The sequence below is a fragment of the Lutjanus erythropterus genome, chromosome 6 (genome assembly GCF_056507025.1).
Source record: "Lutjanus erythropterus isolate fLutEry1 chromosome 6, fLutEry1.hap2, whole genome shotgun sequence".
Taxonomy (NCBI): domain Eukaryota; kingdom Metazoa; phylum Chordata; class Actinopteri; order Lutjaniformes; family Lutjanidae; genus Lutjanus; species Lutjanus erythropterus.
Genome location: NC_139322.1, coordinates 13,818,335 through 13,845,782, shown reverse-complemented (window position 1 = coordinate 13,845,782; position 27,448 = coordinate 13,818,335). Strand labels below are relative to the sequence as shown.

The window sequence follows — 27,448 nt, the reverse complement described above, 5'->3', positions numbered from 1 at the left end:
ATGTGCAAGTGAAGGGGATAATAGAGGCAACGCATTATTAAGAGGAACGCCGGGAATAAAGTTTAAAAAAAGATTAGGAATTCCCAGTGACAGAAATGAAGATCAGATGGAGAATGAGGCTCAGGGAGCTGGTGTGTAGTAGGGGGTTAGACTCCTTCACCAAATAGCTCGGGGGGAGGCAATCAGGGCTGGTGAAGGCTGTTCCTGTAGCTCCAACCCTGTAGTTCACCGTAGCTTTCCCAGGGGATAGGTGTCACTCGTGTGGAGAAAGAGAGCAGCCACTTTAATGAATGGAGCTCTTATCTGAGCCTGAACAGCGAGTTATTACCTACTGAGTAGACACCACGGAGTGGGCTCTATTTCCATGGCGGTGATCCCCAGGGCAGGGAGGGGGGAAGAGCCGGAGGTAGGGAGTGAGGGGAGGGAGGGGTGGAGGAGGAAAGAGGGAGTTCATATTTGGTGCCTTATTTTGTAACAGGGTATGACATCTCTGGCCTCCATTCCATAACAAAGCCCCGAAGCGTGGTCGAGCATCACTGACGAGAGGAGCATTAGTGTGGAAGGCTGCAGGAAAACCGCACAATAATAACACCCGGTGGGAAGGCCTCAAACTGCGTTGAATCTCTATCTCTAAAGCTATTTCTTTCAGCATTTCTATAAGGGAGATGTGGATGTTTTAAAAGTATTCAATCAAGCAACCACAAGTTCAAGGTCATAAGAAAGTGGGATGGAATTTCACATTATGAACATTGGGAGCAAATTAAAGGTCTGGTGGGTAAGATTCATGGGCATTTGTCAGCAGAATGTAGCAGTGGGGATGAGCGGATCGATTCTGCAGGAACGATACACTGATTCTCTCACGCTACTGATTGGCATCAATCCCTTTAAACTGTCGATTAAATTATTGTTCGGGACAATTGTCAATACAACAGCAATTCGAGTAAGCTCTTTAAAAATGTGACAGCAACACACCCTGAAAGTTATAAGGAGGGTGAAGGGTATTTCTGTAAAATAGATTATATTTTTACACTTATATTTTCTGCAACTGTACTCATATTTGCTTTTGCTTTATTTTTCTAAAAAAATTTTTTAGAGGTCTTGGGCTGCTTTCACAGCAGCCCAGATTGGATAAACCAAACACTGAGTTTAGATGTAGTCTTTTGCTTTTTCCTGAGTGTTGTAGCCACCATAGATCCTCCATACACACTTGGAGGAGGAGACAAATGAACGTTTTTTAAAGCTCACCACTAATTTCTACACACTGGTCCTTTAAAGTCATGATTCAAAGCAGAGAACTGTATGCGTTTCAGTTATTTTCTTTGTTAAAATAACTAAAATATATATTACAAACAAAAGCTTGAATATATGTAGTATGTATTACCCATAAATCCTGTGAGAAAAGTCAACAGTTTCACACTGCCTAAAGGTGCTGCACTGGAGTCTCTAAACTGCCCTTAAAATTCAGCATGAACGATTGCCTGTCAACACGTGTTAACCCTATAATAAATTGACCCGGCCTTCTGCTCATCTATGTTGCAACCCCAGCCTCTTGTGACTGCAGATTAAGCATGTGAAGCATGTGATAATAATATTTATTATAATTAATGTATTAAGTATAGTAATGGAAAGAGATGCAATAAACTGTACTCGACAAGAGATAAATCAAACAAAAAAAAAAAACAGATACAAAAAGCAGAAGTAATGAACTCATCAACACCACCCACGTCATTTCCTACAAATGTCCCACAATCTGCCTTTACTGCCTGTGTGCAGGTAGAGTGGAGCTGTTGGAGCAGGATGGAGCCAGTCTAAATCCTCTATTCTCCAGCTCCGCAGGCTCTGAGAGCAGCTCGGCTCCCCTGATGTTGCCTGATGGCTTTAATTGGTCTCCTCTGGCTAGGAGCAGAGCACAGGAATCCCTACCCACTAATGGAGTGAGCTGCAACAAGAGTGATAACTCTCATACACTTGAGTGCGCGCATACATGCTCACTCATATGAATGGGCGCACGCTCACCTGTATGAAAACACAGGCATGGTTACACACACATACAAAGGAAGCGTTTAATCCACCTGGGAGCCCCTCCAACTCCTCTCAGCATTAAGACATAAATCCATATGCCTGAAAACCTGCTATAAAGATCTGATCCTATGTGAATATACTTTTCCCCTGCATACGGTGTTGAGAAAACGAGTTGCTCCCCTCAGGAAATCTCTGTTTGACTTCTGCCTGTAAGATGGTTGTGTTTGGGGACTATTTGCCACGTGCAAGGAGGAAAAGTAAAGGAACGAGCGCCACACATTCTACAGCTTGAAAAACACAATTGTAAAGACTTTCCCTGCTTCATATGGCAAATCCCAGGTTCAGCTGCACATGAAATCCTATCTGGTGGACTGATAAGCAATGCTTTTAAGGGCATACAGGGAGCAGAAAAGACAGACAGATGGACGGATGGATGGACGTTTGGACGAACAACAACCTTAAAATATAACACCTCCGGTCATGGCTGTCACAACTGTGGAGGCATAATAAAATATGTAGAAAGATTGTATCATAAAACAGATCATGTAAAATTCACTGATAATTTAAACTGCTACATTTAAAGAAAATCCAGTGTGTGGTGTTCATAAATCATACATCTGAAATTTTCTGCTGCAAAGTTAAAAAAAAAAGGAAAGAAAATGTGTTTTCCACTGTCATCTCTAGGGAACGATTATAGATGTTATTATTCTCCTGGACAGATGCTGTTTGTACTGAGTAGAGCATCTCCAGAGCATTGCCGGATGAGAGAAAGAGAGTAAGAAAGAGAGAGCTATACAGACAGATAAACAGACTGTAATACCACTGGTGGAAGTATAGTACATGAACCTCCTCTTTATCTAATGAGCATCCTAGACAGAAAGAGACACAGACCACTCCCTATCTTTCATTGCTCAGCTGGGAATTACAGTGCTGAGGACGGGGAATTGCTAAAAGCTACGTAAACATGCTGCACACCAGGCAACTCCACATTGCCTCGATATCACAAACAGACCTTGAAAAAGTACATGAAAGGCAGGCAGGGAAAAATTGGCTGAGGGTAAACGGGAGGGAAAGTCAATGTGCAAATGATATCGAAAAAAAAGAAGAGCAAGAGTGAACTATACAGTGGGAGCGTGATCCTCTTTAGCATTTAAGCTACGTGCATTTACTGACTGAATGAGAGCACCGGTCTCCCATATGTATGAAGTGCACAGATACAAAGCTGACAGAGAAGATCAATCCACAAAACTCAACACATCCCAGAACCAGCTGTCAGTCTAATTGCCTCCCTCTACTGTCATCTTTAGCATCAATTCCATGCTAATGCTGCACCAGGTAATGCCAGTTATGGTCTGCAAAAGATTCTCCTTCCTCTAATGAGCACTGGATCTTCATATAGAGCACACACAATTTTTTTCTGTAGTGGCTAGAGACCCTCTGTATGTGGAGTTAAGTTGTGTACAGTATTCGTGCAATTATGGCATTGTGCCAATCCGGGCTCTTAATGGGCTAAGCAGTGTTTACTTTTCAAAGACTTCCACATGAATTATTGATGGCTGTGAACTGAGTTGTGCCTGGAATTAGCCTGGAATAATCCATCTGGGCCTACCTTGCTGCTTCCTAGGTGCCATTTCTCTCTCCAGGGTAAACAGGCTGACTGGAAACTTATGTAGCTTTGCACAGTAATTTGTTATCCTGATTTCTGCTGAGTGTAAAATGGTTACTTGAAGTGGCACAAGAAAGCAGGCTTAAGAGGACAGGCCCTCTGAGCATGATGGGAAGATGACCAAAGGGTTTTAGGGCCCTTGCTGGAAACAAAAGGAACGCATGGGCCGTGTCAAATGAATAAATTAACATTTTTTTAATTAATCCTTGATTTGAGCTTATGCGGCACACTAATCATTTTGCAAATATGTTTTATCATTTGCCAAGGGGTAATCCCTGATCCCATCAGGGTATCAAGGGAGCAAAGAGAGACCTGGTGATCACTCTAATCATCCACTCCTCTCACCCTTATCCCTTTTGTAACTTGTTACAATGTAATTTAATGTCTCATTTTTCTGAAAATTTTAACCCTTTACTGTCATTGTTTTTTTCCTGCTCCTTCTTTTAGTTGCAAGTCCAGAAACACTTACAGAACAACTTTTGGTCCAAGTGGAACTAGGGGGTAGTAACAAATTTGTACAGGAGCAGTTTCTGACAAATATGTGTCAACCATATCCCTCATTAGAAATTTGTGTTGTAGTACTCAAGATTGGTCTTGGTCTCAAGACCATTTTTAAGGTCAAAGACTACTTGAGATTTCTTTTCAAAACCAGTGATGCTTGCAAAGCTAGCTAACATTATGTTTTGGCTTGTGATAAGCAATGATGAGACAGGTCATATAAAGCTGTCTCACTAATTTATAGTTATGTTACAGCAATGTCAGATAAAGTCAGGTCCAACAAACACTACGCACCATAGTACCACTTTGTTACTTGGGTGAGAGAGCGAGAGATGTGACAGCACTTGGTCTTGACTTAGTCTCACCCCCTCAAAGTCTTGGTATAGTCTCAGTCTTGATTCACTCTGGTCTTAATCTTGGTTTAGGTGGACTGTTGGACACCCCCCTTGCTGACTGGCCTGTCTTTTATATATTTTTTTACTGTTTGGATTTGCTATTGACTTTGATGAAGGCCACAAGTTGAAACATATTGGTCTAAAAATTAAGTTGTTCTATGTACAACATATGTTGCTGGGGTTCTGAACTCTTTAGGCTTCCCCCTTCTTCATGCACCTTGGAAGTAGACAAGACACCGGTACTCTGCTTCTGACTTTTTCTGATAAAGATGTGCCTGATTATTCACCGTGGTTGCCTTCTTTTACCCCTATAATGGTCTCCATAGGAGAATGCCTCTAGAGCTTTTCTTTGTTTGGTTTCAAAGCCCAGAGGGAACCCTGGGATTTCTAAGATGTTGGGCGAAGGAAACATGAGGCCTGAATAACTGATGCAACAGAAACACCTAAAAATGTGATATTTTATCATCCCCTCATTTACTCATCTCTCTACCTGTCTTCCTGTCTAACAGGAGTAAATCTTATTACATAAGCCCAAAGGGAAGACATAATGATTGGCTTTAAAAGTGTCTATGCATTAACTTGTATTGTAAAACATATACACAACAGTGTGCCCTGTCAATGTGTGAAAAAAAATAGGATAGTTATCAGAAGTCTGAAAAACTGCTGAAGAAGAGCTGAAGAAAGGCACGACTTCTACATTTGAGAATTCCTTCCCACTGCGCTCATGTGAGTGATGCCAATTTGTCCAGACCCCGATTCATTTTCTTGGCCCTCTTTGGTGTCAGAAAACGAATAGGCTTTGCATCTGAAGTTTGGTAATAAACTCTTGGATTAGATCCATCCCTCGGACAGAAATGAACCAGCCTGAGCAAAGAATAAAGAGACGTTTCCTCAGCAGTCTGTCAGAGGCAACTGGCTCTGCTTTTTTCCTGTTTGTGTATTTTTTTTAACCATTTCACTTACTTATTTATTTTTGGCTTGAGAATACCCATCTGCCATTACTGTGGTGACATGCCTTCGAGCAGTTGACGGGGTTTGAGAGCACAGCACTGTAGAAGGAAAAAGCCTGCTTAATTAGTGTGACTGCGGAGTCGGGAGATGTGTTTATCTCATTATGGGCATTAGAATTAATATTCAAATCTTCTTGCTCAGAAATTTATTGCTGTTGTTGAATCTAAAAAGATTTAATCCAAAATTGTGAAAAAGGGCAAAACTATTTCAAAAGATCATGTGGAATCTAATGTGTGTAATTGTTGCTCATTAATGTGAGTTAACAGCAAATAGAGGAGGTGTGGGTGGTTTCATGTGTGGATTGTTCACCATGAACAAGACACACCATGCTTCTCAGCAGCTTTTTCTCAGGTTCCTCAGGTGTCGGTGCACTGAGCAGAGATTGATGTACTCTGTCTTCCACTCCCAGTCTGTCCCTCCCTGTCTGCATCCCTCTGTTTCACCCTGCTGAGCTAATCCAAGCTGGCCAAATCCCTCTGCCGAGCAGGCCTACATAGGAGCCGTCCTGCTGGGTGCAATATGCCACCTGCTTCCCTGGCAATGCCAACCCTGTAGGGCTTCAAGCCCAACTGTGGTGTCTTGTCAGTAAACAGACAAAGATGTATGAATCATCTAAGTGACTCGGAGCAGGTAGTCCTGTGACAATAACATGTTGTTGAATCATGACAAAGAGTTATTTGCTCCATGGGATTACCGTAGCTCTGTTCCCGGGTGACACCTCACAGCAACACGAGCATCTCTGCTATTTGCAACCACGCTCTAATCTTCCAGATACCTGCCACACACCATCAGATACCAAGCTGATGCACCTTTTAAATGGAACCGCTCTACCAAAGAGAGAACAGTTATGATAAGCTGCGGTCTAGCTCTACATAGTCAATTACACTTAGCCTGTATGGATAGCCTGAAAACTCCATCCACCAGTGCAATCAGTGTTGCACCCTCCTGAGCAGACCACAGAATATCAAATTAAGTTCATCCGTCAAGGGAACAAGCTGTTCTCATATCTAATTGGCAGTTGAGGCTTAAGAACAGGATCCTATAAGAGAGAGTGGTGATCAGTGTACTTCCGTCTACAATTCTTTTTGTTAGACTTGTCTCAGCTTTTATCTGCTCTCTGTCTTTTCCTGAGAAATGTTTCAATGCCCAGACAGCCTTAATGAGTCTAAGATGTGGGTCTGCTGAGGCTCTCTTTGTGTGGTTTTGTCTTTATCTTTATCTCTGGCTAACACTCAATTGGACATGTTGCAGGGTTTAGCCTGGCAAACAAAAAGCATTATCAGCCTCTTGTGAGCAATAATGAAGAGCCTTTCACATTGTTGCAGAAAAAAGCTACTTTCTGCTTCATGCACAGGTGACACTTTTTTCTTTTTCTTTTTTTTTTTTTTTTACCAATTCTGTCACAGAGATTTCAAGTACGCTTGTTGAGGGGTCCGCTGTGGACCTTCAGTGTCTTCTGTTGGCATTTAAATCCCATATCCATATATGCAGGACCTTATTAGTTGGCCTGAGGGAGAGAGCACAGGCAATATCATGCCTGTGATGACCCCTCTCTCTTCTTTACACAGCTGAATTAAAAAAAATAAAGGCCAAAGTAATCATCGTTCTTGTCACAGCAATCCAGAGTAGTGTGAGCAGGATGCAGCAGAAATCAAATCATGCATGTTCGCACATACACATCCAGTCATTACTGCTACATAAGAAGCCAAAAAGAAACTCCTGTTAATATGGCACACACATGGCTTTGAGCAGCATCTCAGAAAAATGTGGGAGGAGGTTGATGATAGTCTAAAATACAATACAATACATTAAATTAAATTTGTAGTATTTTCCTTGGAGTTTTGGTCAGCCTTGAACAGCCAAAAAGTATAATTTTGAGCTGGAATGAAAATCTAAAATTCAATTTAAACTAGCTTGATGGTAGTATTTATATAAAAGCTCACTTAAGACTAGAGTATTACTGATAAGATAGGATGACTATTGGAATAAGAAGTAAAGATGGACAACAAGAATAATGCCTGGATTATAGTTTTCACATCCACAAGTGTGCAAGGGTCCGCTAGGGTTCCTGTGACATACATTTTGGCATTAGAGGGTGCAGGCTCTGTATTTAGGTTTATTGTGGACATCTGCGTACCAAATTTTTGTAACCATCCAGATTTGTACACATGATCACTATGCTACAACAAGATATGGAATAAGTCTGTGCATGTTTGGAAAGCGTCCTCTAGTCAAACACCAGTAAGTAGACCAGTATAAACTGAATTACTTAGTCTCCACAGTGACCACAGATGTCTCTGTATGCATTCGCTTGGTGTATGCTTGGATTATAATCCAGGTTTAAGAGTCTATAGCAACACATGTTTACATACTTGCAAGTATGAAGTGTTCCATTTGAACTTGGAGGTCGTAATTTCCAAAGTCAGATTTACAACAACCTGGAAAATCCTAGGAACCTCACCAACCCTGACCTCAAAATCCAGTATTGCTGCTCTGCACTTCAACTGTAGTGAAAGCTGTTTAGTAACATGTGTGTCTCATTAAATCAGGTGTACACATAATACCGTGTGAGCGCGTCTGAGGGCGAGAGAGAGAGAAAAACTGTGTAGGTGTGAAAACAGAGATGGCTGAGTAGGTGGCCATGCAGTGTGAACGGATGGTGTAAACAAAGGACAATGGCCGTGTGTTCTGTTCATGCAGTGTAATGGTGCTGAGTTAGCTAGTTAGTTGCATGTCAGACATAACTAACCTAACATAACTAACTTAATTCAGCTGTATGGCTACTCAATAACAAATATGAACATACACTGTAACAATTCAATCAACAATACAGTCAACATTTAGAAAGCAAGGCTGTCCTGTGGTTAGCCTTGTACACTGTTACTATGTTGTGCCCAGTATGTTACCAGTCCTTGGAAAGAGCAGTCACTTAGGTGCTTGTAAACTGGCGGTCTGTTGCTATAAAGGGAGAGCCAGGCTGGAGAAAGGTTTAATCCAAGGTTGAGGGGAAAATCTGTCTTTGTTATTCCGGCTGCCAGGTGGAGGGAGGCAGACCGCTCCTTTCTTTGTGTTGCAGAGTTTGCAGTCCTGGTGCTACCTTGGTTGATGCTCCTGTAAAGCTGTGGAACCAGCTTAGCTGGCAGACTTTTGGTTATAGCTGCTGGTGCTAAGTCAACTCACTTTGTTAAGACAGTAAAATAATATTTGGTGTGGCTGCTTCACACATGTGGTTTGGAGAGCCCAGAAGAGAAAGAGCCAAAAAGTGGTGTGTCTGCATAGACAGGGACTGGTGAAGAGACCTGCCTGAGAGATCTGTGCTTGCCCCTATTGGCAGGCCACGGAGAAGAGAGAGAGAACAATGGCGGTAGCTGGTCTTTCACCTGGCTGAGGATTGTGGGTCACCCCCACTCAACCAAAGGGAGCTGATTGCTGGTTCCATAGGTGTGAACGCCTGGATGATTATGGTAAACCGAGTTCAATGGCTCCCTTTGTTGACGGAGAACAAAGGACTGTGCGTTCTCATTCACCATTTTGGATGGCCTTGATTGCAGCCTGTAATAAAAGTTTAGTTTTAACACAAAATAAATGAATTCATTTGTGTAAGTCTTAGTGGTCCCCACACATAAAAATCAGAAATGTCATCTGATTGATGGTGCCAGAGGGAAGCTCAGGGGGTCAGTAGGCTTCATCTTCTGGGGTCGAAGATCGTCTATACAAATTTCGATGCCAATTTCATTAAATAGTTGTTAAACTATTTCAGTCTGGACCAAAGCAGTGGACAGAACATCCAACAGACCAAAATCCACTTTGTAAACCTGGCTAAAAATCACAAAGTGAACTATGATTGAATAAGTGTTATGAATAAGAAGAATACTCCCTGACTTCTTTCAACCTGGAATGAAAAAAGCCAAGCTGATGTATCCTCAGCAGAGGAGCAGAACGCTGCTGAAGCTATCCAAGAATTCTAAAAAGGATGTGCCATTGTAAACACGTGCCAAATTTGGGGAAAACACATATTTGTGCTTCTTCCCAAAACAACACATTAATGACAGTGTATTCTAACAGTTAAGTAGAGTGTAGACAGTTGGGAAAACTTCTGAATCAAAGAAAAACAAAGCACCACCTGCATCACCATATGATAAATATGTGATCAACAAAGCTCCTTAGATTCACACTGCTATGAATGCAGATGTCTGAAAGTAATTACCACAATTACTTCAGCTGACATTATTACTATCATGTCATCACAAAGACGTGAAGGAGATCAGCTGACCCTGCACCACACATACATTCTATTTTTACTTGTCATTATAGTTCTCATTATACAGCTTCTTATTTATCATTTGATTTAATAAATTATTGTGCAAATGTATGTTGAGTGATTAAGTCAACAAATGTCATAGAACTAAAAAAAAAAATCACATTACATGTGTTAGGATAAAGGATAAAGACATCTGTCACAATATAAAAGAAAATGCTATTAAATATAATAAATTAGTCTAATCCTGCCTTGACAGACTATACTTGAAGTTGTGAAGGTTAAGGCCATTATATTTCATCAAGTCAAAGTAACAGATCCCACCCATTTATAAATACCATTGTTTGAAACAAATAAAATGATGAATTAATAATGACAAACTCATGCAGCTGATGTACTCCTCTAATGCAGGTTAATGTGAATAAATGTGGATTTCAAAGCATACAGTCTACAAAAGTATAACCCTTGAATACACTATAACTTCACATGGTATATGTATTATTTTATTATTATTTTGCAACAGTGTTGTTGCCCACTTGTTACTCAGATGGTTTTAAATGTGTGTTTGGTACGATCTAAACACTGAAAACTGTGTTTTCTGTCTTCTTTGTTATACATGTCTTTTTGACTACCAGCACAATCACTTTCACAGTTATCACAACAGCTACTAATTCATGATGACACAATATTATTATATGGATGTGGAAATATGCATGATGAAGTAGAAAAAAGGATCACAACTGCAGCAAGGTTGAAGTGTGAATAGGAATGTTTTGTTCTTTTATTGTGTTCGGCCACGATCTGCTGCTCTAACCACAATCAGATTTATTGATCAAGTATGTGTACATTCTATTTTTTAATTGCTCACAGTGTACTTTCACAGGGACAGACACAACAGCTAAGACCAAGGACAAATAATAAAGGTAAAAAGTACACAGGACATTTGGCACGCAAGTACTTGAAAAAAAAAGTGTAGGGCTGCAACAATTATCAAGTAATTGTAGTGGTTATTAATCGATTATTAAATTACTCACCAAATATTTTGATGATCAGGTAATCAGTTTGAGTAATTCTTAAGACAAAACAGTCAAAATTCTCTGGTTCCACCTTTTTAAATCTAAATATTTTCTGGTTTCTTTACTCCTCTCTGACAGTAAATTTAATATAATTGAGCTGCAGGCAAAGCAAGTCATTTGAGAACCTCATCTTGGACTTTTGGAAACCCTGATTTACATTTTTCACCATTTTATGACATATCATGGACCAAATCATGAATCGATTATTCGAGAAAATAACTGACAGATTAATCGGCAATTAAAATAATCTTAAATTGTAGTCCTAAATAGGTGTACAAGAAACACTAATGGCCAACATAGATAAAAAGTCTACATACAAGTCAAGTGTTCTGTAATTTGTAAGCAACACAAATAGGATTCATACTGATGGTGCATGATAAGATATACATGTGTATAGGAAGAGGATTATTGACACTATGGGACCTATCTTACACCCAGCACAAAGCCATTGCGCTGGTGGCACAAGTGGATATGCTATCTTACACTGGTGCAGTTCTGCGAGATAGCAAATGAACCTGCGCCTGGTCTGTGCAGCCATGGATAGGAGGTCCAAAAATGAAGCCAAATGAAGGCTAAATGAAGGCATGGCCAGGCGCATTGACTATCTGGTGCTCAGCACATTGGAGTAAAAAACACGCAATTGGCATGGGTTGAAGCTGCACCTCACTCCTGCTCAGGTGAGTGTTCAGCCAGGCTGAGGTCCAGCTTCATGGCCCTCCTCTGCTACTCACTCACCTCCCCCACTCCTCCCGCTTTGGACATACCTTGAATAAATTAAATCCATTGCGCCCTACACTTTCCACTTGCACTTTGGATCAGTGTAAGAAAGGGCCCTTTCTAAAAATGTCTAGAAATGCCAGACATATGTTAGCATAAACATTTCCATAATGGCCAAACCTACAGAAATACGTAAGTTATTCAAGGCAACAGTACATTTTCTACTAACTGCTAATTGCTATTAAATTTCCAGGATACATTGGATACATCAGAGAATGAGGAAGGAAGTGGGCGAATGTGAAAAAAACATAACATGAGAAAAGCTTAATACATCTTTGTCTGTGAACATGACTTCTGCCTGAGATAGAGTTTAATCAGAAATGGTGGTTGTTCAACACTGAAGAAAACAATTCCCATGTTCCCACATTACGTCCTTTGTTATGGTTTTAATGTGAGAGAGACCCCAAGTGCCAAAATGTACATATTGTGTTGATCAGAGTGATGGCCGGAAAGAAAGTGTTTTAGCATACAGAAGGGGTGAAACTGATCACAAAACTCATGGCTCAGTTTGAGTCACAGATCACATAATTTTGCAGGTCAGAAAAAAAGTAAAAAAAAAAAAAAAGGTGGGATTAGATTAAAATATTTTAAAAATGCACTTGACTTTGATCTCTCTCTGTCTGTGGTCATCACTATAATAATGAAATGGTAAATGAGATATAATGTATTATATTATGCTATAGTACATATAATAGATAGTGATACACTGCAATGTGTCACAGACAGGCAGAGATGCAAATCTGCTCTGGTGAGCTGAGCAGAGCTGTGTGTAGAAGTAAAGGCAGCAGATGAAGTTACTATAAACATCAAATCAGAGATGTGCTGCAGAATAAAACATTGTGCACATCTGTCTTGTCTTCTTACTGCAATTCTGCACTGAGATTCTTTCACACTGTGGTGGTTTAATTTGGTCCACAGATAACATGTGGGGGATGATCTGCATAAACAACAGCAAATTTGTAAATTAGTATTCAGCTAGTGAAATATATATATATATCCCCCACTGTATGCCTCGTCGTTGCTTGTACGGCTGATGCTTTGTCGGTTTGTGTCAAGCTCCCCCTGAAGTTGCTGCTAGGCACGTCCCAGGGCTGTGTACCTGCAGGCCTTGACTCTGTCTCTGACAGAGAGGGAGGAGCAGGCCTTGCTGCCTCAGACTAGTTCTCCCATGCTGCCACCATTGTCTCTTGGACCATCACCTCTCTGACAAAGAGAGATAGCAGCTCCAGTGCTACCTGGATGTCCAAAATATAACATTCAGGACGACCCTAGTCTGCTGTTTTCCTGCCTGTTTCCTGACTCTGGACATGTGTAAGTGCTAGATGGAGGGCAGGTTGGTACAAATGATTTTCTCTGCAGTCCTGACTGTCTGTTGTAGTCTGTTCCTGTCCTGTTTAGTGGCTGATCCAAACCAGACAGTGATGGATGAATAGAGAACAGAATAGATTATTGCAGAATAGAAATAGATCAGAAGCTCTTGAGGCTGGTTGAGCTGGGCCTCTGGGCCTTTTTGATGACTGAGTCTATGTTGGATGCTTATTTTATGTCCTGGGAGATAGTGGATCCCAGAATCCTGATGGTATCTACACTGAAGCTAAGTCAGTGCTACGGTGAGTTGTGGTAAGATTGTTTCGGTATAATTTCAAAACAGTAAGTTAAGAAATGTAGCTGAATAAATTGGATGACAATTGTCAATGCTTCTAGGGTTTAGCAATTGTAGCTTTCAGTTAATAACCACAACATCCACCACTTCATCCAGTGGACACATCCAGTGGTTGTAAATTGCATTACATTTTTCGTGAGCCAAGACCAAGTCTCTCACACATCATTTATACCATGGCTAGTAGTTGATTTAATGTTTATTATCATATCTCTGAACAACAGTGCAAACGCATCACACTCTGATGTGGCAATTGTGTCAGAAAGGCTTTGCGGCGCTGGATTTACAAGGCTGTTAATAGCTGAAGAGATCACATGGCGATTAGTACATTGTGATTATCAGTTACCAATTTAGAGAATTTCCACATGCTGTGCTTATAATGATGTGCTCTTTTAGAGGGCCAAAATAAACCGGAAATCATGTTTTTTGACTCAGCTTCTCTGTATTCAGGTTGAAGATAATTCTTGTTCTTGTTTGTTGTGTTCTTTCTAACACAACTGTCAAAAGTATACTTTTGCTAATTATTAAAATTACCAAATCATCACTAGAAGAGGAAAGGCAAGTTGAAGGTAAATTATTAATTGACTTGAAAATCCTCAGCAGCCTCAGGCATAAGATAACATTCCTTACCAATTATCAGTTTTAACAAACATATCAATCATTAGTCTACATGGGATGAGTGGGCTTAATGTGTGCAGATGTAAATGAGAAAACTAACATCTATATAAAACTCAATCCTAAATGGTAATTTTTGCTAAGACAATGTGTGACACAAGCCAAAGAATAAATCTGAACAACTAACTGGCTAAGAGTCTACTTCTCTTCATGGTAGCTTTGCTGTAATTCAACTTCTTGGATGTGAAAAAAGTGCTTCCTTGTAAAACTATACTTTCAAGTAGTTTCCCCAAGTATTTTTAAGGAGGCTTTGCAAACCAAGTGATACACGAGAATCTGGGAGCAGCAGCTGCAGATTGGCAGAAATGCACATACATTTTATTCAAATCCTGTGTCTTGAGATTCCTCAACATGGAGCTAAACAGGTACTTTTACTTGAGGGAGAAATTACTGGTGTGAGGACAGAATATGTTTCCAATTTAGCAGGGGGAGGAAGATATCGAAGGAAATGTAATGAGGGAGAGATCTGGAGATTTAGAGATTTAGAGAGGAGGGGACTGGGGGAAGAGACACAGAGAGAAGGAGAGAAGTTGTGAAGAGTGTAGTTTCCTTGTGTAGCTGTACGTTGACAGGTAAATTAGCATGCGTGTCTAATGGGGGGAAACCAGCCAAGCCCTCGTAGGCACCCTTTCACTCTGACAAACAGGCAGCTTGTTGACCCAACTACTGCTTCTGTCATTCCATTTCTCAGTTTTAGCATTTAAACACAGAAACAAACACCCTCCCACTTTGACACTGACATACTTACTGACATCCTAACAACACACACCACAGCACAAGCACACACTAAGCTTCTATGCGTGTGCCTGAAGAAGGATAGAAGGATAACTTAATCTAATAAGATTTAGAGAGCATCAGATGAATCTTGAAATGTTCAAAAAGGTTTTGAGATGTTGGTCTCTTGATTGATCTTCTATCATGCTTTTTTAGCAGAATTGAGAAGCAGTAAAAAAAAAATCATGGATCACAGCATGCATCTTGAATAGAGCGTGTGGAGTTGTTTACAATCTGCTCATCAAGGCGAGGGGTAAATCTCTCTCATGCAGCCCACTTTTTTCTCCACCTTCCTGCACATAGCAGGAATCAATAGGCAGATTGCTGTCTCTGAATCTCTCTGTCATTCGTTTTTCTTCCAATCACTTTGCTGTGTATACCCTTGATGCCATGTTTGAGTCATAAATCAACACCTTCACGAAGTGGGAGGAGTGGGAGTGTCTGTGTGCATGCACACGTAAGTGTGTGCACGTACTGTATGTGTGTGTGTAGGGAGTATGTGCACATGCATAAATGTTTGTGAATCTGTGTGCAAGAGCCCACAGTTGGGTATTACCACATATCAGTGTGCCTGTCTTCTCGTCGCGGGTGTCTGAATGTTTCATCTAATCATTAAACGCTGACAGGCTTCACAGAGTAGCGCCACTGATCCCCGTCAGAGGAATACGGGGCCTGACTTCATTAGCCCTGTTAGTACTAAGCTGCTTTACCCTCACTCACGCCTGGCTTAACCTGCACAGTGATAAATGCTGTGAGTAGAAGGAAAGATAGGCAGAGGGAAAAAGGGGTGAAACAAATGGAAAGCAGGGACAAAGGCATTTAAAGAGAGAGGCAAAGGTGCCAAAGTCAGGTCAGAGAATGAGGAAGTGAGAAATGGGAGGGGAATGGGAGGGCACAGAGCGTGTGAACCTGGAGTTTTCAGAGGTATGGGAGGGGATAAAGCTCAAAGTGGTGTTTGAACTGAGAGGGATTTACAAATGCAAAAACGACCAAAACAATCAATTAACTTGTGTTGCAATTAATCAATTACTATGCTGGCACATTGACAGCCAAAGTGCTTAGCTGCAATTCCTGCGTGATGCTTCTATGCGTTGAAGAATTAGCATTGACCTCGGCACACACGTATGCATCCACACTCATACACAAGCTCATTCATGCTTGCGCATATGCATCTAAGCACATAAAGATATGCGCACACATCTTTGTTCTCAGCACATTTCTCCAGCACATTCATCTGGTTTCCCTCCTACCAGGACCCGCCTCCCCTCTCAACACTCAGTCTTTTTCTCCTGCCAGCAGAGGTTTTTGGCTGGCTTAAGTACGCCCACAGGCCCCCGAGGGACAGCCCATGACGGATGGCACTGCGTGTGACTCCGATTCGATTCAGCCCATTTGATAAATTTATTGCTGGCATTTTGAAAATGAAATTAGAGGGACGTCTCCTAGAGACTGTTTTTCCAGCACAGGTGCCATAAATACACTTCATTTGGCAGAGCGGAGGGAGGAGGAGTGTAAAGGGGGTGGAGAGGTGTTGGATAAAGGATGTCATGGTAGGGGGCAGATAGTGGGGATGTTCTACAGAAGCAGAGAACTAAAGAATAAGGTCAGGTTATAATGAGGTCCTGTATTAATCATGATATTGGTGAGGAACAACAGTAAAGGTTATTCAACCATTGCCTGAAAACTACCTGGGTCTAAATACTGTGCGCTGCCCTTCAGTCTAACACATGTACTGTAGCATTGTACTCTTTGAACAGATGTGAGACCCACATCTCTCATGTTGAATATTAACATAATTGAGACTGTGGGGAGTTGACATTGCCAGTGTGCACAAATGTCCTGCTTTCTCTATCTTTCATGCTCAGGCAACTCAGCACACACACACACACACACACACGCACACACACACACAAAAACACACCATGCCAGTCTTTTCAGAGATTTGCGCACACAAACACATGGTTTATGTACACTATCTTTGCCTCAAGGCCACATGGCTCTTCAGTACGGATGGCACTGTCAAAGCTGCATAGCCATCTATAACTCACAGTGTACAAATGAATACGGTGGGCTATTTTTCTCCATAGCACTCTCTGTGCGTGAGGCCGAGCGACAGTGAGCAGTTTTTGTTGATGCTTCTGACTAAATGGATTTGAATTGGAAATATTGCACGGGCAAGGCAAGAAAGACATACAAACACACAAGAGTCAGACACAGACATGGACACACACGGGCTGACAAAAGTGAGCATTCATTCACTGTCAGGGTTGCGTGGCCTTACTTATCTCTCTCCCATTCAGAGCCATATGTGAGCATGGCTTTGGAGAGATGATGTACGCCACGCCAGCCTCTGCTCCCCTTCAACATTCATCAGAGAGTGAGGCTCGGGCAACCCACATCACTTACCTTTATGGGCCCATCTGACAACATCGTACACCGTGCAGTCATCACATACATAGGCCTTACAGCGGTATATGTGTGTGTGTGCGTGTGCAAGTGTGAGGGCAGACTAAGTGTAACCTGTCACACAGCTGTATTCTATCAATGCCTCTTGCACTCTATCTACAAGCAGCTTCAATAGATCTGAAGCTTTGTAAGGTAAAAAGGCGCTGCCATGTTCTCAAAGACACACTCCTGCTGTTCAGGTTTGTCATATATACATGTTGCGCACATTATATCAGATCCAGGTGACAATGAAAATATTTTCACCTGCGTTCTGTTCTGCTCTGGGAAGAGCTCATACAAAACAACACCTAAGTTCTTATAAGCACAGCGGGGAATCAAAGAAAGTTTCAACAAAATCAGCGGGGAGTTCTGCCGACTGATTGTCTGCTCCTGCTTTGCAATCACAGCGCGCAGAGACACACCCTCTGCCATTACTGTATCTCCACAATGAAGAGGAGAGGGCCGGGACTGCTCGGTGCATACACCTGCAGGCTGCCACTCACAACAAAACCCCCGGAGCTGTTTAGACAGTTTGACTGTGGGGCCCCATCATCTTACAAAATCAAAACAGCCTACAGGTACGTTCCTACAAAACATCTCCCCCTCCTACAAATCCTGTTTCTCCCTGAAGATCCACGATGCAAAACAATCACCTCCCCCAACTTCACATTAACATACACATGAAAGTGTGGAGGAGTCGAAACAGAACTGTGATTAGTCTTAACATGAGACTTACAGAAAGCGATGCATAAACACAGACTGTGGGCTGTCTATCATTGCGGGATAGCAGGATAATTTAGTCTAGGTGTCAGTGGGTGTGAGTGATTGACTTTGTAATCAAACAGACTGTTCTGTAACAGAAACACTGGATGACTCAATTTCAAATCAGCATCAGCAGCACTATAAACTGTTTTTCATCTCATTAGCAAAAAAATTGAGAGCACACACAGACACACACACAGAGGGCAACGCAACCACAGGCCACTCATGTGAAAATGTATGGGGATCCACAGGTGACTGATGGAAGGCTGTCTTACCTTTTTGTGATGACACGGTGGTATCTGTAGATAAAAGAGAGGAGAAACACAGAGGAATGTGTTAGGAGCTGACAGGCTGCTGTATACTAGACACATAAAATGCAGAAGATGACAGCCACAGCAGTGATTTGCTGGGAGGGAATCCAGCCACCTAAGAGGATAAACAAATAGGGGGAGTTGTATACAACCAGGGGGTCTCTCATCTCAGACCTGCAAAGAATATCCACTTAATCAAACTCACGCACGCTTAGCTGTGCCTAAGACTGTGACTATAACTCTATTACTGCAAAACCCTGGTCATGTGATGCCTCGGTCTCGTGTTGACATCAGTGCAGGGATCTCTAAATACATGTACGGGTCAGTGCTGTCACACAAAAGTCAGGAAGACAGCTTCTGATTGGGTGACAAATCTGGAACACAGCCTCTCATTGGTTGATAGACTCAACCCACAGCATCTTGGGATTGCCAGTAGGCAGCTAACAACATGCTAACAACAACAACTGTTTTCAAGACTGAAACACAGAAGAAAAAGATAAGACAAAATAAGATAAGATAAGATAAGAACAGGGGAAATATAAAAATAAGGGAGCAATATAAATGGAGAAATTGTAAAAATAGAAACTCAGCAGTTGAATAACTGACATTGAACAAAGAATGATGATATTACACCTGATTACTGTACATCAAAATTAAAATTCACCTGAGTGAAATATTGATATGATATGAATGATAATATACCTGATTGAAGTACTGAATATTGCACATTTGAATTAAAAATTCACCAGCCTGAAATATTGCACATTATGAAGTGACATTACACCTAAAAATAAGTACTATTATTGCACAGTAACAACTAATTATCATTATGGATTTATTTTACAAAGTCTCCAAAAAAGATGCTGCAGCTCAAGGCTGGATTACAAAGCTTCTGAAAGAGATGCAACCATATTGCAGATGCAACCAACTATGTACAGGTCCAATCCTAGTGTTATCTTAACATAAGCCCCTCCTGCTGAGCTTATTTTGGGACTAACCCTTGTCACTTTTCCAGCAGCTGGGAAACTACAGAAGTCACAATACCAGAAATGTAGTTCTTGATACCAATACCAGTAAATTCCCACAATTCTCAATACGCAATTTGATAGCACGCTAAAAAATAAACACAAGTAAAAAAAAAATCAAAAGTGCCCTTTCTATTTTTCTCCCTTTTCTCTTTCTTCAGAGCTGCTAGGACAAAAGACTGAGGGGCATATTTATTATTCCTGCCACAATGTCAAGGGAGCATGTTGCCATGTCTGGGAAGTAGATGACAGATGACAGGACGGTAGCCTACGAGCTATGTGTACATTATGTTAGTCTTTAGAGTTTATCGTTGCAAAGCAGTGCAGCTGTCTCCTGCAAAACTAACGGTAATGTGTATTTCAGGATGGAAAACATTTATGTTGGTAATATAATGTTAACTTGACATAAATTACCATGTTGGAAGTGCTTCCTCCTCTTTTCACGATTTTAATGTGAATATATAAGTAATCTCTGACGATCCACCTTGAACATAAAGGACACTACCTTACACCCAGTGCAAAGCTGTTGTGCTGGTAGCGCAGGTGGATTTGCTGGCACAGCTGCCATTTTTGCCACATCTGCAAGCTACCAAATGAATGTACACCTGGTCTGTGCGGCCATGGGCGGGAGGTCTAAAAAAGATGGTAAAGCGAAGATGCGGTCAGGGCCATTTGCTATCGTGTGCTCGGTGGATTGGAGTAAAAACCACTTGCGTTTTAGATCTGAAAAAACCTGGTCGAAGCACAGTCTGTGGTACAGTCGGTCAGTCTTTTCCCCACACAGGAGTATTGATTAGTAAAGTGTCCTTGGAACATATTTTCTATCAGCAATAAAGTGTAAATATTGAACTTAAAAGCATGCGGATGTATGTGTCCCGCGCTTGCCTGAGGCACACACGTCTCCACAATCAAAAAAACACCTTTCACTAGTGTTAAACAGTGTGCACTTGTGTGTGTTATTTTCACTAATAAGGAATCAGTAATTATTTTTATAATTATAAAGCCCAGTAAATCTCAACAGACTTGCAAAGTGCACACAGGACGGGATCACAGATGTCAGATTCTCTTTAACAGATCAGTCACATGACACTTGCACTTTAGACCAGCATATGATAGGACCAATAGTTGCCTACTTCCACAGACAATTCTGTTTACTGCATTTCTTTTTGTTGAGTCGAAGAAAAGCTGTGGCTGCAGTTGCATATGTTGCTGTCTTACACATCGTGTAAGTTATTGTTGTTATCGTTCCATTGCGTTTTCTTGTCCTTTGGCATTTAATGATTACAGCACTTGTAGGGGATATATGGTGTCTGTTAGAAAGAATTGCATTCCTGGTACCTCTGGTATGCTAAAAAACAACAACAACAATAACAAAAAAAAACCATCCCTAAATTCTGACACTGACATCACACTGAAGTATTTAAGTATTAAGTTTTTGTGTCATCCCTATGGGAAACAACAGACGAAACTCTCCTTGTTCTTGAGAAGCTGCAGCATTTATTAACTGAAACAGTGTAACCTATGCTGTACATTTACTGCCAGATTGAAAATTTACCACTAAATTTAAGTTTCTGCTCTGCTATGAACAGCACTGTCATTCAGTCTGGTGATCGCCCTGCCTCACTTAAATGCCACACTCAATTTACACATTGCCCTTTTGCTTAAAGGAGCTACAATACATGCATGACAGCATCCTCAATAAAGTCCAATAAAAAATGATTATTAAGGCAGTCATGGTAAACCGCCGTCCCATGGGGATATGTTGCTTTCTCAGCACGGTCAGGAAAAATCCATATCTTCACAGCCCTGTGCCTGAATATGCAAACACACACAGGGACACATACGGTGGAGGTAATACACACAGAGCTGCTTTATACCACACAGAGAGACCAGGTGGAAGGAAAAGAAGCATCTGAGTTAACACATGGAAGACAGGCCTCAAGTAGAAAGATGAGAGTCTCAAGACCCCTGGAAAACCTTGATCTCTTACACAATTTGCCATGAGTGAGTGTTCTAATAAGTAAAAATAATGCCTTTGAGGTGCAGCGAGACAGAGCAAATCAAATCCTTTCAGTAAGCATTTTAGGTTCTTACTCAGAGCCCACCAGAGATCCTCCTTGGCCCACAAGGCATGGATCAAAACACGGGCTGCTCGGAGGGTAGGATGTACCGCAACATGTTTTTTTTTTATTTAATACAGAACATTTACAAAAAATAAATAAATAAACTTACGGAGGCGTGATTGCGAAGAAGAAAAATACAGTAAATTTAGCTTATTGTTCTCATAAAATATTTACCAGGACCGTGCTTGTAAGCTCCCAAGGTTTCATTTTTATTTAATAGACTCGTCAAACTTGCAGGGACACTCTTTTTGTAGAACTTTCTTTTTTTTTTTTTTTATAACTTTGTACTTTCAGCAGTTGGAATCCTATAGAACATTTCTCTACTGGCCAAGTGCCCAAAAAGCCCAAATGGCCACGGACATGGGAGGGGAATAATTGAATCCGGGTGGATTTGTGGTGTGCTCGGCTGAGGAAGTGATAATCCAAAGCTCTGCCTAATTGCCAGAGTAAAGATGGCGCCCATTGTGGGGGTGGCGTCGGTGTTTATCAAGGCAGTGTGGCGTGGGATTGGACTGAGCATTAGGGCTTTACACACTTTTGTTTTGTGAGGTGTTACAGTGGATTTGAGCAAATATTGGCCCTCCGGTTATTACATGGTCTGATTGTCTGCTATGCGACTGTCCATAAGCTCTGCATGTCTACCCTAATCTGAGAGGAGGCTTCAAATAATTAGTTAGTGAAGCACTCTCACAGCCTGGCGCAGCCAGCCTTATCACTAAAAGAAAATCCTTGGTCCATTTCCTTCTCACCCCAAAGGCTTACAAACTCTCACCACTGTTAAAACCTTCGGGATAGCTGCATAGATGATAAAATATTACCCGACATGTCACAATCACTGGCCCACATCCTACTCTTTTTGTCATTTGTTTTGTAAAAAAAAAGACTTCAGTATGTCAAGAGCTAAGTACTCTAAGTAGATGATCAATTTTAGAAGATTTTCAGAAATAGACGGACAAAAGAAAGAGAAGGAGACTGTCTCTTGCAGTGACTGACATGCCAGATTTTTGCATTCAAAATTTTAATTTAAAGTCCAACATCTATGTGAGATAAGGAACACCGCATCAATGGGGGAGGATGAAACCACCTACAAGGAGAATTACAAATGAATATTTAGTGCTTTAAGCTTAACATTTTTAAACTAAACAATCAATCTGAATCAAACAACGGCTTGATAACAAAGCACGCTTATTTCTGTAGAAGGTAATGGTTCTTGGTAATGGTTCTTGGTAATGGTATTGTGAGATCTGCAACCTTACTGCCCCTGCCTCCTCCTAAGACCAGAAATTAGGGTCATAGTTACTTTACTACCATCTATGGCATCCGATATTATTGAGTTCTTTAAGATTTTGCATCAAAAACAAACTCTGCAGAGGCCCTGTTCAGCTAGGGAGAGGGCATTTTTTGGAAATGGAGAAATGTACGCCCCCCACGTTGATATCAAGACGGAGGGCAGAAAGAACACAACCACAAAGTAAACAAGTTGAGTCATTTCCATAGTGCAAGTCTTCTTTTGATCCGTTTATGAAAATATTTAAATAACCCCTCTGCAGCCTATTGAAATTTCAATCAGTGTGACCCTGTTTATTCTGACTGAGGTCTTTCTATGGAGCATTTTATTTCTGTTTTGGTTTAATCTGATTATTAGGCTCCATGTAAATGTAGCTAATGTTTTTGTACTGAACATACATATAAAGTCTCAGTCTTGAGTCAAACATGCCCAAAGTCCAGAATGTTCATCAACAGTCTGTGCCAGTATGGAATCTGTGAATTTACTGCTCCATGTTTGTGAATTAAAGAAAATCAAAACCATTGTGCAACGCTACTGCAAAACCTATTGGATCTGTCAATGCAGTTGGAGATTACATGAACGGAAGGCAAAGCTACAAGTCTCACAAGTCTGAGCGACTAAGACAGTGACAGGTAACTTGTTGGCATCAGACAGGTGTTTCATTTATTCGAGCACCTCATATGATTTACATGCATTTACAGAAGGATTTTTGCAGCACATCAAGAGATCTGCAAAAAAAACTGCTGCTGTAGAAATCTCTTTACTTCTTTCAAACTCTCATTTTAGTAAAACACAGTACAGTGGATACACAGGATGTATCAATGCATAGATTAAGCTTTTTGGAAAAGAGCTTGCAGAGTTTAAAGAAATTTCTGGTGACAACACAACTTAACTATGATTTAATCCTAATATAACAAGGCGTAATGTAAATTATGGATTAATTAATTGCCTCTACGCACAGTTACCTGCAGTAAACAGCAGGGTGCTACACTGCGTGTCACTTTCTCTCTATGCACACTCCTATAATATATTTGAAGACAATATTTTAACATTCTTTCTCTTAACACTGTTTTGATAATGATAGATAAAACACAGCAGCCTGGTGATAATAATCAATGAAAATAAGACCTTCTTCCCTTTCTTGAACCTACTGGGTTCTGAGCTGAGACACCATGCTGATTGGTGTCAGCACACATAAATAACTAACTGTTTAGGGAGATAAAGAAAACCTCTATCATTGATCACCACATTTCTTCCCAGCTATCAACGGCTTATATGGATTTGGAGACTAATTTGCAGTGAATATGTGAGTGGCGTTTGGATGTGCCCAAGCACCCACAGCAGTACTCCTGTGGGTTTGGGTATTATGTAAAGTAGGCCATATGTCAATACAGGTTTCCCACTGTGAGGTATATAAGCAAGCCTAGTAAAGTTAAGACTGCCCAAAAGCATGCCCGAGGACACTAAGCTATGTTTTTAAGATACACTTGCAAAATAAACATTTCCAAACTGTTTTGCTTTACCTTTTTGAAATGTAGACCCTCAGTGTCAAAGAGGATGAAAGAACGAGGCAGACGGAGAAGAGAGCGATGGAGAAAAAGACTGACACTATGACAATTTATGTACCCTCTTATCATTTGACTTGAATGGAATAGTTTGAAAGGAAAACAACTCAAGAGGCAAACACAGCTCAAACCACATTTTAGAGATCCTAATAGCTAATCAGGCATGGTTACAGGATATTCATGTCGACGTTTAGAACATTCAATGCCATTTAAAATTACATCTATTTGCCCAAAATAAATAAATAAAAGAATCATTAACGTGCCTGCATGCAGCCGGTAGTTACTGCTAATTCTGCCACCCTGTGATGTTGGATGTCGCCACATGTTGAGATGGCAGCGTTACACACTGCCACTGGTGTGCACATCAACTGGAGAGCAGCATCAAACAAACAGGATTTATGTTGGCCAGAGTTGTGGATTGGACTCCAGTCAACTCAACTTTGACACCACTTAGACTTCACAACTTTTCACTGGTACCACTTAATACCATCCTGAAACCTCAAACATTATGAAGAAGTATGTTATTGAAAAGTGCCTCTAATCAATGAATTTCCCTTAATTTCCTGAATCAACTTACTGACGTTAACGCTTTATTCTCAGCAAGTCAACACTTAGTTCCCCAGTTCAACTGCACTGGAACCAGTCTACCAGCATTCAATCAAGCTGCAGGCGAGAATCATGAGGAACTAACAACAGTCATAACCACCACACCGTGAGCTTCACAACAGCTATATGTAACTAACCAATGGGTGACATCACTATTTATTATACTACAAGCCACACACACATAGAAGAAGAAGAAAAATGATTCTCTTTCAAGTAGAAGTTGCATTTTTATACTCTAATGCTCTCATCTGACAAATAACACAAAAGTTGCCAAACTGTGCAAAAAGTGCTGTGTAGTAAAACACTTTGTACCATAGATGATTGTCAGCGTCAGTTTGTTGTCAGCACTTTTTTGCACAGTTTGGCACATTTTGTGCCATCTGTCACATGAGAGCATCACAATATAGCACATTATATGCAAGGCAAGCTTCAACTTGATTGAGAATGCTTTCTCTCTTTTGTGACCAATGAGCTCGTTCCCTCTACCCTCACTGTGTCTAAATGAAGAATTGACACACCTGCACAAGACCAGGTTGAAGCCACAAACATCGTGTGATGGATTTAACCTTAGTTAATAATGATAGTGAGAACTATCATCAGCTGTGATGAGAGCAGCTTAAAAAAATCTCTCAGCTGAAGGCGTAACTTTTTGGGATTTTGCCTTCTCTTTTCCCACTCCTCTTCCTCATGTCTTCTCTAATTGACATTTTCAACCCACAGATACTGTTACACTTCTCCAGTGTGACCCCCGATTTGAGGACAGCTGGATCATTTTGACACACAAATGCTGTACAGCAGCTGTTTCTAAGGGACAGATTGTGTTGTTAAGACTGTACGATCTGAAATTCTCGGTTTCGGAATGAAGGGAAACACAGTTCTTTTTTTTTTTTGATTGCTGCTTTGCATTTCTAAAGGTTATACAGTTGGATTTCAGAGGTTCTTGGATGCTCTTGGGCCATTAAACTCAGCACACAAAAGATAATGTGAACACAGAACAAAAAAGTTTGATCATTAGTATTAAAAATAACAAAAGCACAGTTTTATAGACCTTATTAGTTTGCAGTCACTGACATTCTGCAGTGCAGACGGCTGGTTTCATATGATGAGTACGCAGGCCCACAGGTGAAACTATAGATAGTGAAACTATAGCTGAATCTGTGATACTGCAAATGTATGCTGACCGTATGTGGGTGTTAAGGAATCACCTTCTGATCCTTAACATACACTATACAAGCCAGACTGATTGAATTAGACTGCTATTGGAAACCTGTCTTCTATTGACCTCCTAAAGTTGTGGCCTTCCAGCAGTCCGCTGTGGGAATAGTTTTAATTACAGCCAGAAATTGGCTTCGATTTTATCCCCATCATGAAGTGAGGAATCCTTACAGCTAATCATCGCTTTATCAAGACAAATGAAAACCAGACCATCACTGAAGGGTGCTGCAGAAATGCATGAATGAATAAATCGTCACTGCGTGACTACATGTGTGCATGCAGACAGATGTAATTACTTTCATTCATGTAGCTGCATGTGAGCTGTGTGTAGAATGAAGTGTGTAGACTGCAGTGGAACCGAATGCAGCTGTCTTCAGATGATTAACCTCTATTGATACATCATCTCTATAATGTAATTAGGATAAATTCCAATGCTGTAGCTGTTTGTCTCTTAATCACGCTCACTGCGGGACAGCGACAGCCCATCACTTAAAGTTATGGACCGAAGAAGCTACTATGTAACGGATGGTGACGCCAGTCAGTTGTGACCACTGACCTGGATGTTAATGACTTGACTATGTGATGGTACAGCTCTTAAGCTAAATAAAGCAGATAAAATTATATATTTTCTGCTTAAACATCCTAAAAGAAACATTGTTATTCCACCAGTGAAAGGCAGAAGGTGAAAAGTCACTGACAGCCAATTATTCAACATTTTTAATCATTATACTTAGAGTTTTGTGTTTTGTGTCATGTTGTGTTTTAACCATTGTACCTAAACTTTGAATTTAGACCAGACTAGACTAGACTACACAGACACACCCAAATATACTGTATGTGACTTTGTGGATTTATATAATGTTTTTTTTTCTTTTGGTATGTAAACCACTTACAGACCATGACTCATTAAACTGATGTTTTAAAAGCACGTGCCTGTGCTCTCTCCACAGAAGAAAACAACAAGACAGAGCACAATGCTAGGTTTTAATTAGCTGAGTGTAGCGCATGCTCATCTGCTCCATACTGCACAGGGAGCGCGGGGAGTGCTGCCTTCTTGCTCATTATGTACTAATGAGTTGTCTATTAATGAAAATGGAAAGCATTTATTTTGTGAGCACAAAGGGTTCAGCTGGATTAATTACTGCACTACAGCAGCAAAATGAAAACAGAAAGTGCAGCATCACTCTTGTGTGGCACATTACCCATTAACCAACTGTTATCAGGGCCTGGCGAATGGTGCTGCACGACACAGAGCAGGGACAGAAACCGTTTGCATCGGCCATTAAAAAAAACTTC

At 40.9% G+C, this 27,448-nt stretch overlaps 1 protein-coding gene across 2 annotated transcripts in view; it reads right to left on the bottom strand.

Moving 5' to 3' along the window:
* Positions 1-27,448, bottom strand: part of LOC146324996 (cadherin-4-like) — a 311,937-nt gene that overhangs the window by 151,171 nt on the left and 133,318 nt on the right. For both annotated transcript variants that reach the window (XM_084720702.1, XM_084720701.1), the window contains one exon: positions 18,295-18,318. In XM_084720702.1, the coding sequence (XP_084576828.1) occupies positions 18,295-18,318 (24 nt within the window). The remainder of the gene's footprint in view (positions 1-18,294; positions 18,319-27,448) is intronic.